At 52.6% G+C, this 14205-nt stretch overlaps 1 protein-coding gene across 2 annotated transcripts in view; it reads left to right on the top strand.

Annotated features, from left to right (window-relative positions):
* The window catches only part of THOC1 (THO complex subunit 1), an 83859-nt gene extending 70644 nt beyond the window's left edge, over window positions 1–13215 (top strand). For both annotated transcript variants that reach the window (XM_075314475.1, XM_075314476.1), the window contains exon 21: window positions 12733–13215. In XM_075314475.1, coding sequence (XP_075170590.1) covers window positions 12733–13028 — 296 coding nt within the window. In that variant the 3' untranslated portion in view covers window positions 13029–13215. The remainder of the gene's footprint in view (window positions 1–12732) is intronic.
* Window positions 13216–14205: the final 990 nt, after the last annotated feature.

The raw sequence follows: 14205 nt of genomic DNA, 5'->3' as shown, positions 1-14205 counted from the left end.
AGTACAAGACAGCTTATGTGTGATGTAATATGATATCGGTGGAGAGACGGATAGAGCGAGACAGTATGAGACAGACATAGGCACAGATAGTGTAAGAGGCAGACAGGGAAAGAGACAGAGACAGACAGACAGAGCGAGAGAGACACAATCAAAGAGACAGAGGCAGACGGGGAAAGAGGCAGACACACAGAGACACAGACACTATCCCGGACAACGCCGGGTACTACAGCTAGTATATAGATATTTATCAGGTGCTGTGAAATCTACTGCCCACCCTGAACTGTGTGTGTCCATCAGTAATCATCTCAAATCTGCTACATCTGTATGTGCACTAGTCAACAACCCGGTCACCAACACGTACATGTGGCAGAGTTGGGTTCTTGACTGGTGCACATGCAGATGTAGCACAGATGCACACGCCAGTTGCCAGGGGATGTGTGCTTACAAGATACATAGATCCTGCCCATGTAATGGGATTAGACCTACTCGCATAGCGATGCAGCTCCTGTGTTCCTTTTCTCTTTTGCCGCTGTCCAGCCTTCTCTCCTGCTCCAGCGAAGTGTGAGTGATCCGAGACTTCCCTCAGCACCGTGTGATCTTCTGGGCACAAGTCTGTTCTCTCTAGACCGCGCTCTGACGGGCTGCTCGGTCTTGTGAGTTGAATAATTATGCAGTCTGAAGAGACACCTGCAGAGACAGCTGTGGGAACCTCCCCGCTGGTAGAGAAGACAAAATTGGCTTTCTTTGTCGCTCCATTGGGAGACCCAGACAATTGGGTGTATAGCTTCTGCCTCTGGAGGCCACACAAAGTATTACACTTTAAAAAGTGTAACCCCTCCCCTCTGCCTATACACCCTCCCGTGGATCACGGGCTCCTCAGTTTTATGCTTTGTGTGGAAGGAGGCACACATCCACTCATGCATTCTCATACTTAGCGAGTCCTTCAGGCGGCGGTTGCCCACCTGTAAGAGGGGGCCGTTTTCGGCTCTTTTTATCGAGGTATTCTTTTACCCACCCAGGGACTGCTCTTGGACGTCCCAATTGTCTGCATCTCCCAATGGAGCGACAAAGAAAAAGGGAATTTCTTCAGCGCTCTATTGGGAGACCCAGACGATTGGGGTATAGCTACTGCCCTCCGGAGGCCACACAAAGCACTACACTAAAAAGTGCAAGGCCCCTCCCCTTCTGGCTATACCCCCCCGTGGTATCACGGGTTCTCCAGTTTTCAAGCTTTGTGAGAAGGAGGTCAGACATCCACGCATAGCTCCACAGATTTTAGTCAGCAGTAGCTGCTGACTATTTCGGATGGAAGAAAAGAGGGCCCATATAGGGCTCCCAGCATGCTCCCTTCTCACCCGTGGATGGTGTTGTAAGGTTGAGGTACCTATTGCTGGTACAGGGGCTGGAGCCCCACATGCTGTTTTCCTTCCACATCCCCTTGTAGGGCTCTGTGGAAGTGGGATCCTGCCGGCCTCTAAGCTCTGACGCCGGGCTCCATCCACAGACCCAGTTGAACCTGATGGATATGGAGCAGGAGTACAATCAGGGACATGGCCCTGCATCATACAGGTACTCTGTGTCCCCGGCAGGCACAGACACACTCCGGGCTGGCTGGGTGTTGTAGTGCGCCGGGGACCGTAACGATTGAGTTGGTGTTCCTGCAGTTTACTGGGGGACTTTTGTGTTGTGGGAACGCAGCGCCGACCCCCACTGGACCGGCGGCGCTGCTGTGACTTGTAGTGCGCCGGGGACACGCCGACCGCGCTTTTACGGCGGCGGCGTTTATAAATCCAGTCCCCGGCTTTTGCGGCCTAGCTCCGCTTCGTTCCCGCCCCCACCCTGTCAATCAGGGTAGGGGAGAGACGCTGTTTCGCAGCAGCGACGAGGGCTGGAGCCTGATTTACATGCTCCAGCCCTCTCACTAGGCACAGAGGGAAGCAGGCTTCCCGCTCTTAGCCAGGAACGCCCAGGGCCCGCCCCCCCTCCTCTCCCAGGACGCCGGCAGCCATTACATGCAGTCTGGCTGGAGGAAGGACGCAAGGCTCTGGGAGACCTGGACTTGGGGGCTTTTGGCGACCACACACCCGCTCTTAAGCGGGCGGTAAGCGGCATTTCAGCTGGCCCCTCTAGTGCCTCAGTGTGTATTGGTGTACTGTGTCACCAGATATATATATTTATTTATTTCTTGCACTGTGAGGTCGCTTCCTGGCTGGATACCCCAGATCGCTCTGAGGAGGCAGCAACATGTCATCCACAAAACGCAAGGCTGCCAAGGCTAGGGCTGTGTACACTGCGTGTGCTGCATGTGGGGCTGCTCTACCAGCAGGTTCCAAAGACCCCCATTGTGTGCAATGCTCAGATCCGGTGCTGCTTCGCCAGCCGGAGTCCGGAGGGGTAGTGACCCAGGCTGAGACGCTTGTAAGTCCTGCCCCGGTGTCAGGGACAGACTTTGCAGTTTTTGCTGATGGAATGTCTGTGACTATGGCAAAAATCCTTGAAACTTTGCAATCCATGACTGGGGCTCAGTCTATGGACACGGCGAGGTCTCTGTCCTCTAATCCCCCTCAGTTGGAATTAATCCAGGCTGCAAGGGGGTCCCCGGCTTCCCAGGCTGAGTATTATGACTCAGATGATAGCCCCAGCCACCCTAAGCGAGCTCGCTGGGAAAGACCCTCAACGTCATCACACTGCTCAGGGTCTCAGCGCAATCAGTCGCCCTGTGATGCGTCTGAAGAGAGTGATCAGGAGTCTTGTCCTGGAACCCCTCTCAATCTGGATACCCCGGATGGGGACGCCATGGTAAACGAGCTTATCTCAGCCATCAATAGACTGTTGGATATTTCTCCCCCAGCCCCTTCTGCAGAGGAGGCAGCTGCAGAGCAGGAGAAGTTTCGTTTCCTCTATCCCAAGCGTAAATTGAGTGCTTTCTTGGATCACTCTGACTTCAGGGAGTCAATCCAGAAACACGACGCTCATCCAGAAAGGCGTTTCGCTAAACGTTCTAAGGATACACGTTCCTGATGTGGTCAAGCGCTGGACCCAGTGTCCAAAAGTAGACCGCCCGATTTCCAAACTTGCAGCTAGATCCATAGTTGCAGTGGAGGATGGCGCTTCACTTAAGGATGCCAATGACAGACAGATGGACCTTTGGTTAAAATCTGTCTATGAAGCTGTCGGCGCGTCGTTTGCTCCAGCATTCGCAGCCGTATGGGCACTCCAAGCTATTTCAGCTGGTTTAGCAAAAGTGGATGCTATCATACATCCAGCGGTGCCGCAAGTGGCGTCCCTTACCTCGCAGATGTCTGCGTTTGCGTCTTACGCTATCAATGCGGTCCTAGAATCTACCAGCCGCACCTCAATGGCGTCCGCCAATTCGGTAGTTTTGCGCAGAGCCTTGTGGTTAAAGGACTGGAAAGCAGATGCTGGTTCCAAAAAATGTTTAACCAGCTTGCCTTTATCTAGAGATAGACTGTTTGGCGAGCCATTGGCTGACATCATTAAACAGTCCAAGGGTAAAGACTCTTCCTTACCCCAGCCCAGATCAAGCAAACCTCAGCAGAAAAAATGGCAGCAGAGGTTTCAGTCCTTTCGAGGTTCGGGCAAGACACAATTCTCCTCGTCCAAAGGGACTCAGAGGACGCAAAGAGTCTCAGATTCCTGGCGGGCTCACGCACGCCCCAAGAAAGCAAATGGAGGAACCGCTTCCAAAGCGGCTACCTCATGACTTCCAGCCCCCCCCCTCCGCATCTCCGGTCGGGGGCAGGCTCTCCCGCTTTTCCGACATTTGGATGTCACAGGTCAAAGACCGGTGGGTGACAAACATTTTGTCTCGCGGGTACAGAATCGAGTTCAGTTCTCGTCCTCCAGCTCGGTTCTTCAGAACCTCCCCACATCCAGACCGAGCAGATGCCCTGCTGCAGGCGGTGGACTCCCTAAGAGCGGAAGGAGTAGTGGTTCCTGTACCGCCTCAGGAACAAGGGCGAGGGTTTTACTCCAATCTCTTTGTGGTTCCAAAAAAGGACGGCTCGTTCCGTCCTGTTCTGGATCTAAAGCTGCTCAACAAACATGTGCACGCCAGACGGTTCCGGATGGAAACCCTCCGCTCTGTCGTTGCCTCAATGTCTCAAGGAGACTTCCTTGCCTCAATAGACATCAAAGATGCTTATCTCCACGTGCCAATTGCTACAGAACATCAACGTTTTCTACGTTTTGTGATAGGAAACGACCATCTTCAGTTCGTAGCTCTGCCATTCGGTCTGGCGACAGCCCCCCGGGTCTTCACCAAGGTCATGGCGGCGGTGGTAGCAGTCTTGCACTCTCAGGGACACTCGGTGATCCCTTACCTAGACGATCTACTTGTCAAGGCACCCTCTCAAGAGGCATGCCAACTCAGTCTACATGCTACGCTGGAGACTCTACAGACGTTCGGATGGATCATCAACTTTCCAAAGTCGAATCTGTCACCGTCACAGTCGCTAACGTATCTTGGCATGGAGTTTCATACTCGAGCAGCGAGAGTGAAGCTTCCGCTGAACAAGCAGCGGTCCCTACAGACAGGGGTGCAATCCCTCCTTCAAGGCCAGTCGCACCCCTTACGGCGCCTCATGCACTTCCTCGGGAAGATGGTGGCAGCCATGGAAGCAGTTCCCTTTGCGCAGTTTCATCTGCGCCCACTTCAATGGGACATTCTCCGCCAATGGGACGGGAAGTCAACGTCCCTGGACAGGAAAGTCTCTCTTTCCCAGACGGCCAAGGACTCTCTACAATGGTGGCTCCTTCCCACCTCATTGTCTCAGGGAAGATCCTTCCTGACCCCATCCTGGGCAGTGGTCACGACAGATGCGAGTCTGTCAGGGTGGGGAGCAGTTTTTCTCCACCACAGGGCTCAAGGTACGTGGACTCAACAAGAGTCCACACTTCAGATCAATGTTCTGGAAATCAGGGCAGTGTATCTTGCCCTACTGGCCTTCCAACAGTGGCTGGAAGGAAAGCAGATCCGAATCCAGTCGGACAACTCCACAGCGGTGGCATACATCAACCACCAAGGAGGGACGCGCAGTCGGCAAGCATTCCAAGAAGTCCGGCGCATTCTAATGTGGGTGGAGGACACAGCATCCACCATATCCGCGGTTCACATCCCAGGCGTAGAAAATTGGGAAGCAGACTTCCTCAGTCGCCAGGGCATGGACGCAGGGGAGTGGTCCCTTCACCCGGACGTGTTTCAGGAAATCTGTCGCCGATGGGGAGTGCCGGACGTCGACCTAATGGCGTCCCGGCACAACAACAAGGTCCCGGCATTCATGGCGAGGTCGCGCGATCAAAGAGCTCTGGCGGCAGACGCATTAGTGCAAGATTGGTCGCAGTTCCGGCTCCCATACGTCTTCCCACCTCTGGCACTCTTGCCCAGAGTGTTACGCAAGATCAGATCCGATTGCAGCCGCGTCATACTCGTCGCCCCAGACTGGCCGAGGAGATCGTGGTATCCGGATCTGTGGCATCTCACGGTCGGTCGACCGTGGTCACTGCCAGACCGACCAGACTTACTGTCCCAAGGGCCGTTTTTCCATCAGAATTCTGCGGCCCTGAACCTGACTGTGTGGCCATTGAGTCCTGGATCCTAGCGTCCGCAGGATTATCTCAAGGAGTCGTAGCCACAATGAGACAAGCTAGGAAGTCAACGTCTGCTAAGATCTACCACAGAACGTGGAAGATTTTCTTATCCTGGTGCTCTGCACAGAGAGTATCCCCTTGGCCATTTGCATTGCCCACCTTTCTTTCCTTCCTGCAATCGGGGTTGGAAAAGGGCTTGTCGCTCAGCTCCCTTAAAGGGCAAGTCTCGGCACTATCTGTGTTTTTTCAGAAGCGTCTAGCACGTCTTCCTAAGGTGCGCACGTTCCTACAGGGGGTCTGTCATATTGTGCCCCCGTACAAGCGGCCGTTAGATCCATGGGATCTGAACAGAGTACTAGTTGCTCTGCAAAAGCCGCCCTTCGAGCCTCTAAAGGACGTTTCCTTTCTTCAGCGCTCTATTGGGAGACCCAGACGATTGGGGTATAGCTACTGCCCTCCGGAGGCCACACAAAGCACTACACTAAAAAGTGCAAGGCCCCTCCCCTTCTGGCTATACCCCCCCCGTGGTATCACGGGTTCTCCAGTTTTCAAGCTTTGTGCGAAGGAGGTCAGACATCCACGCATAGCTCCACAGATTTTAGTCAGCAGTAGCTGCTGACTATTTCGGATGGAAGAAAAGAGGGCCCATATAGGGCCCCCAGCATGCTCCCTTCTCACCCGTGGATGGTGTTGTAAGGTTGAGGTACCTATTGCTGGTACAGGGGCTGGAGCCCCACATGCTGTTTTCCTTCCACATCCCCTTGTAGGGCTCTGTGGAAGTGGGATCCTGCCGGCCTCTAAGCTCTGACGCCGGGCTCCATCCACAGACCCAGTTGAACCTGATGGATGCGGAGCAGGAGTACAATCAGGGACAAGGCCCTGCATCATACAGGTACTCTGTGTCCCCGGCAGGCACAGACACACTCCGGGCTGGCTGGGTGTTGTAGTGCGCCGGGGACCGTAACGTGGGAGTTAGTGTTCCTACAGTTTACTGGGGGACTTTGTGTTGTGGGAACGCAGCGCCGACCCCCACTGGACCGGGCGGCGCTGCTGTGACTTGTGGTGCGCCGGGGACACGCCGACCGCGCTTTTACGGCGGCGGCGTTTATAAATCCAGTCCCCGGCTTTTGCGGCCTAGCTCCGCTTCGTTCCCGCCCCCACCCTGTCAATCAGGGTAGGAGAGAGACGCTGTTTCGCAGCAGCGACGAGGGCTGGAGCCTGATTTACATGCTCCAGCCCTCTCACTAGGCACAGAGGGAAGCAGGCTTCCCGCTCTTAGTCAGGAACGCCCAGGGCCCGCCCCCCCTCCTCTCTCAGGACGCCGGCAGCCATTACATGCAGTCTGGCTGGAGGAAGGACGCAAGGCTCTGGGAGACCTGGACTAGGGGGCTTTTGGCGACCACACACCCGCTCTTAAGCGGGCGGTAAGCGGCATTTCAGCTGGCCCCTCTAGTGCCTCAGTGTGTATTGGTGTACTGTGTCACCAGATATATATATTTAGTTATTTTTTGCACTATGAGGTCGCTTCCTGGCTGGATACCCCAGATCGCTCTGAGGAGGCAGCAACATGTCATCCACAAAACGCAAGGCTGCCAAGGCTAGGGCTGTGTACACTGCGTGTGCTGCATGTGGGGCCACTCTACCAGCAGGTTCCAAAGACCCCCATTGTGTGCAATGCTCAGATCCGGTGCTGCTTCGCCAGCCGGAGTCCGGAGGGGTAGTGACCCAGGCTGAGACGCTTGTAAGTCCTGCCCCGGTGTCAGGGACAGACTTTGCAGTTTTTGCTGATGGAATGTCTGTGACTATGGCAAAAATCCTTGAAACTTTGCAATCCATGACTGGGGCTCAGTCTATGGACACGGCGAGGTCTCTGTCCTCTAATCCCCCTCAGTTGGAATTAGTCCAGACTGCAAGGGGGTCCCCGGCTTCCCAGGCTGAGTATTGTGACTCAGATGATAGCCCCAGCCACCCTAAGCGAGCTCGCTGGGAAAGACCCTCAACGTCATCACACTGCTCAGGGTCTCAGCGCAATCAGTCGCCCTGTGATGCGTCTGAAGAGAGTGATCAGGAGTCTTATCCTGGAACCCCTCTCAATCTGGATACCCCGGATGGGGACGCCATGGTAAACGATCTTATCTCAGCCATCAATAGACTGTTGGATATTTCTCCCCCAGCTCCTTCTGCAGAGGAGGCAGCTGCAGGGCAGGAGAAGTTTCGTTTCCTCTATCCCAAGCGTAAATTGAGTGCTTTCTTGGATCACTCTGACTTCAGAGAATCAATCCAGAAACACGACGCTCATCCAGAAAGGCGTTTCTCTAAACGTTCTAAGGATACACGTTTCCCTTTCCCCCCTGATGTGGTCAAGCGCTGGACCCAGTGTCCAAAAGTAGACCCCCCGATTTCCAAACTTGCAGCTAGATCCATAGTTGCAGTGGAGGATGGCGCTTCACTTAAGGATGCCAATGACAGACAGATGGACCTTTGGTTAAAATCTGTCTATGAAGCTATCGGCGCGTCGTTTGCTCCAGCATTCGCAGCCGTATGGGCACTCCAAGCTATTTCAGCTGGTTTAGCAAAAGTGGATGCTATCATACATCCAGCGGCGCCGCAAGTGGCGTCCCTTACCTCGCAGATGTCTGCGTTTGCGTCTTACGCTATCAATGCAGTCCTAGAATCTACCAGCCGCACCTCAATGGCGTCCGCCAATTCGGTAGTTTTGCGCAGAGCCTTGTGGTTAAAGGACTGGAAAGCAGATGCTGGTTCCAAAAAATGTTTAACCAGCTTGCCTTTATCTAGAGATAGACTGTTTGGCGAGCCATTGGCTGACATCATTAAACAGTCCAAGGGTAAAGACTCTTCCTTACCCCAGCCCAGATCAAGCAAACCTCAGCAGAAAAAATGGCAGCAGAGGTTTCAGTCCTTTCGAGGTTCGGGCAAGACACAATTCTCCTCGTCCAAAGGGACTCAGAGGACGCAAAGAGTCTCAGATTCCTGGCGGGCTCACGCACGCCCCAAGAAAGCAAATGGAGGAACCGCTTCCAAAGCGGCTACCTCATGACTTCCAGCCCCCCCCCTCCGCATCTCCGGTTGGGGGCAGGCTTTCCCGCTTTTCCGACATTTGGATGTCACAGGTCAAAGACCGGTGGGTGACAAACATTTTGTCTCGCGGGTACAGAATCGAGTTCAGTTCTCGTCCTCCAGCTCGGTTCTTCAGAACCTCCCCACATCCAGACCGAGCAGATGCCCTGCTGCAGGCGGTGGACTCCCTAAGAGCGGAAGGAGTAGTGGTTCCTGTACCGCCTCAGGAACAAGGACGAGGGTTTTACTCCAATCTCTTTGTGGTTCCAAAAAAGGACGGCTCGTTCCGTCCTGTTCTGGATCTAAAGCTGCTCAACAAACATGTGCACGCCAGACGGTTCCGGATGGAAACCCTCCGCTCTGTCGTTGCCTCAATGTCTCAAGGAGACTTCCTTGCCTCAATAGACATCAAAGATGCTTATCTCCACGTGCCAATTGCTACAGAACATCAACGTTTTCTACGTTTTGTGATAGGAAACGACCATCTTCAGTTCGTAGCTCTGCCATTTGGTCTGGCGACAGCCCCCCGGGTGTTCACCAAGGTCATGGCAGCAGTGGTAGCAGTCTTGCACTCTCAGGGACACTCGGTGATCCCTTACCTAGACGATCTACTTGTCAAGGCACCCTCTCAAGAGGCATGCCAACTCAGTCTACATGCTACGCTGGAGACTCTACAGACGTTCGGATGGATCATCAACTTTCCAAAGTCGAATCTGTCACCGTCACAGTCGCTAACGTATCTTGGCATGGAGTTTCATACTCGAGCAGCGAGAGTGAAGCTTCCGCTGAACAAGCAGCGGTCCCTACAGACAGGGGTGCAATCCCTCCTTCAAGGCCAGTCGCACCCCTTACGGCGCCTCATGCACTTCCTCGGGAAGATGGTGGCAGCCATGGAAGCAGTTCCCTTTGCGCAGTTTCATCTGCGCCCACTTCAATGGGACATTCTCCGTCAATGGAACGGGAAGTCAACGTCCCTGGACAGGAAAGTCTCTCTTTCCCAGACGGCCAAGGACTCTCTACAATGGTGGCTCCTTCCCACCTCATTGTCTCAGGGAAGATCCTTCCTGCCCCCATCCTGGGCAGTGGTCACGACAGATGCGAGTCTGTCAGGGTGGGGAGCAGTGTTTCTCCACCACAGGGCCCAGGGGACGTGGACTCCGCAGGAGTCCACCCTTCAGATCAATGTTCTGGAAATCAGGGCAGTGTATCTTGCCCTACTGGCCTTCCAACAGTGGCTGGAAGGAAAGCAGATCCGAATCCAGTCGGACAACTCCACAGCGGTGGCATACATCAACCACCAAGGAGGGACGCGCAGTCGGCAAGCATTCCAAGAAGTCCGGCGCATTCTAATGTGGGTGGAGGACACAGCCTCCACCATATCCGCGGTTCACATCCCAGGCGTAGAAAATTGGGAAGCAGACTTCCTCAGTCGCCAGGGCATGGACGCAGGGGAGTGGTCCCTTCACCCGGACGTGTTTCAGGAAATCTGTCGCCGATGGGGAGTGCCGGACGTCGACCTAATGGCGTCCCGGCACAACAACAAGGTCCCGGCATTCATGGCGAGGTCGCGCGATCAAAGAGCTCTGGCGGCAGACGCATTAGTTCAAGATTGGTCGCAGTTCCGGCTCCCATACGTCTTCCCACCTCTGGCACTCTTGCCCAGAGTGTTACGCAAGATCAGATCCGATTGCAGCCGCGTCATACTCGTCGCCCCAGACTGGCCGAGGAGATCGTGGTATCCGGATCTGTGGCATCTCACGGTCGGTCGACCGTGGTCACTGCCAGACCGACCAGACTTACTGTCCCAAGGGCCGTTTTTCCATCAGAATTCTGCGGCCCTGAACCTGACTGTGTGGCCATTGAGTCCTGGATCCTAGCGTCCGCAGGATTATCTCAAGGAGTCGTAGCCACAATGAGACAAGCTAGGAAGTCAACGTCTGCTAAGATCTACCACAGAACGTGGAAGATTTTCTTATCCTGGTGCTCTGCACAGAGAGTATCCCCTTGGCCATTTGCATTGCCCACCTTTCTTTCCTTCCTGCAATCGGGGTTGGAAAAGGGCTTGTCGCTCAGCTCCCTTAAAGGGCAAGTCTCGGCACTATCCGTGTTTTTTCAGAAGCGTCTAGCACGTCTTCCTAAGGTGCGCACGTTCCTGCAGGGGGTCTGTCATATTGTGCCCCCGTACAGGCGGCCGTTAGATCCATGGGATCTGAACAGGGTACTAGTTGCTCTCCAGAAGCCGCCTTTCGAGCCTCTGAAGGAAGTTTCCTTTTCTCGCCTGTCACAGAAAGTGGCGTTTCTTGTTGCGATCACATCGCTTCGGCGAGTGTCGGAGCTGGCAGCTCTGTCATCCAAGGCTCCCTTCCTGGTGTTCCACCAGGACAAGGTAGTGCTGCGCCCCATTCCGGAGTTTCTCCCTAAGGTCGTATCCTCGTTTCATCTTAATCAGGATATATCCTTGCCTTCCTTTTGTCCTCATCCGGTTCACCGGTATGAAAGGGACTTACGTTTGCTAGATCTGGTGAGAGCACTCAGAATCTACATTTCCCGCACGGCGCCCATGCGCCGTTCCGATGCACTTTTTGTCCTTGTCGCTGGTCCGCGCAAGGGGTTGCAGGCTTCTAAAGCCACCCTGGCTCGATGGATCAAAGAACCAATTCTAGAGGCCTACCGTTCTGCGGGGCTTCCGGTTCCTTCAGGGTTAAAAGCCCACTCAACCAGAGCCGTGGGTGCGTCCTGGGCATTACGACACCAGGCTTCGGCTCAACAAGTGTGCCAGGCAGCTACCTGGTCGAGTCTGCACACTTTCACCAAGCATTATCAGGTGCATACCTATGCTTCGGCGGATGCCAGCTTAGGTAGAAGAGTCCTGCAGGCGGCAGTGACACCCCCGTAGGGGAGGGCTGTTTTGCAGCTCTAACATGAGGTATCTCTTTACCCACCCAGGGACAGCTTTTGGACGTCCCAATCGTCTGGGTCTCCCAATAGAGCGCTGAAGAAGAAGGGAATTTTGTTACTTACCGTAAATTCCTTTTCTTCTAGCTCTTATTGGGAGACCCAGCACCCGCCCTGTTGTCCTTCGGGATTGTTTTGTTGTTTGCGGGTACACATGTTGTTCATGTTGAACGGTTTTTCAGTTCTCCGACGTTATTCGGAGTTAATTTGTTTAAACCAGATATTGGCTTCCTCCTTCTTGCTTTGGCACTAAAACTGGAGAACCCGTGATACCACGGGGGGGTATAGCCAGAAGGGGAGGGGCCTTGCACTTTTTAGTGTAGTGCTTTGTGTGGCCTCCGGAGGGCAGTAGCTATACCCCAATCGTCTGGGTCTCCCAATAAGAGCTAGAAGAAAAGGAATTTACGGTAAGTAACAAAATTCCCTTCTTTGTTTACTTACCGTAAATTCCTTTTCTTCTAGCTCCTATTGGGAGACCCAGCACCCGCCCTGTGCCCTTCGGGCTGGTTGTTCTTTTGTGTACACATGTTGTTCATGTTGAATTGTTCTTTTGGTTCATGGTCTTCAGTTCTCCGAACATCCTTCGGATTGAATTTACCCTAGACCACTTTATAAGTTTTCTCCTTCCTGCTTTTGCACCAAAACTGAGGAGCCCGTGATCCACGGGAGGGTGTATAGGCAGAGGGGAGGGGTTACACTTTTTAAAGTGTAATACTTTGTGTGGCCTCCAGAGGCAGAAGCTATACACCCAATTGTCTGGGTCTCCCAATAGGAGCTAGAAGAAAAGGAATTTACGGTAAGTAAACAAAATTCCCTTTTTTAGCGTCCCATAAATAAAAAGCACAATATCTCCTCAGATGTAGGTCCGGTTTCTAAAATGGGAAAAAAAATAAATCAGGCGGAATGGGACAATGTAATGAATACAAAAAGCAAGCACTTGTGTCAATTCTTAAAAGAAAAAAATCAGTGCTTGCATTTGTATAATTAACTAAACAGGAGAATTACTTAACAGTATTGCCAAGGGTGTCTTGGATTTCATTAACATTTTTTTCAGTAAAATGATCCTGAATCCTTTTAATGCTGTTCCAGGTCCAGAAGTCCAGCAGCAGAAGGTGGTGACTGGCGAGCTGATCGAGTCACTAGCTAATAAGCTAAGACAGCAGTGGAAGACGTTGGCACCGCACTTAGAAATGAAAGATTCAGACATTCGGGACATTGAATCTGACAGTGAGGATGTAAAGATGAGGGCCAAACTCCTGCTAGTGGCTTGGCAGGATCGGGAGGGAAACAATGCGACCGTGGAAAATCTGATCGCGGCTTTGAATCAAGCTCAGTTGTGTGACCTGGCGGAAAACCTGAGCAATGACCCCGAGAATGGAACCTAGCTCTGCTGGTGATGCATCATTCCTTTTAGGTTACCACTGTCTCATATCACACTGATATTGAGAGTAAAGCTTTATAATGCATTATTTTGTGATTTTTGTTAGGAAGATTTTTTTTTTTTCTTTTTTTTAATGAAACTGCCATTCCTGGAGGACCCATAATAAAAGATACGTCCCTGGACTGTTGTAATATTTGTTTACGTACAGTTTATTTTTGATATTTACTATTTTCTGGTCCACAACTAGAACATGCGGCCACTTTTTTATGTTCAATCTATTTTTATTGGAAGTTATCAGAATTACAAAAAAAAAGACCAAAATAGAGTCATATAACAAGTTATGCAAAGAAAGCAGCCTGCAGAGAGCAGCCTGCCGGTGTCCCGTACAAGCAGCATATCGATTCTTAGGCATTTTCAAAACCTTTGAAACGTGTGTAATGATGAACACAACAAGTTCGTGGATTTGCAGTACCAAAATTGAAATTCAGAGAATATATGCAAAGAACGTATTCTTATTCAAAACTTCAAAAATTTAAAGATTATGCCGATGTTCAGACTGCTAGTATTAAGAGAAGCAAGCTCAGGAGTAGAAATGTCACATTTCAAATTTAGAAGCGGGGATCAAGCAAGCCTAGTAAGTTAATACTTTAGTTTCTTCAGCGCTCTATTGGGAGACCCAGACGATTGGGGTATAGCTACTGCCCTCCGGAGGCCACACAAAGCACTACACTAAAAAGTGCAAGGCCCCTCCCCCTCTGGCTATACCCCCCCGTGGTATCACGGGTTCTCCAGTTTTAGCTTTGTGTGCGAAGGAGGTCAGACATCCACGCATAGCTCCACAGATTTTAGTCAGCAGTAGCTGCTGACTATTTCGGATGGAAGAAAAGAGGACACATATAGTGTCCCCAGCATGCTCCCTTCTCACCCCTGGATGGTGTTGTAAGGTTGAGGTACCTATTGCTGGTACGGAGGCTGGAGCCCACATGCTGCTTTCCTTCCACATCCCCCTGAGGGGCTCTGAGGAAGTGGGATCCTGCCGGCCTCAAAGCTCTGACGCCGGGCTCCATCCACAGACCCATTTGAACCTGCTGGATACGGAGCTGGAGTACCGTTCAGGGACATGGCCCTGCACCATTACAGGTACTCTGTGTCCCCGTACACACAGGCACAGCACACTCCAG

This window comes from Anomaloglossus baeobatrachus, chromosome 6 (genome assembly GCF_048569485.1).
Source record: "Anomaloglossus baeobatrachus isolate aAnoBae1 chromosome 6, aAnoBae1.hap1, whole genome shotgun sequence".
NCBI lineage: Eukaryota > Metazoa > Chordata > Amphibia > Anura > Aromobatidae > Anomaloglossus > Anomaloglossus baeobatrachus.
The sequence above is the reverse complement of the archived record's forward strand: the minus strand, read 5'-3'. Positions and strand labels throughout refer to the sequence as shown.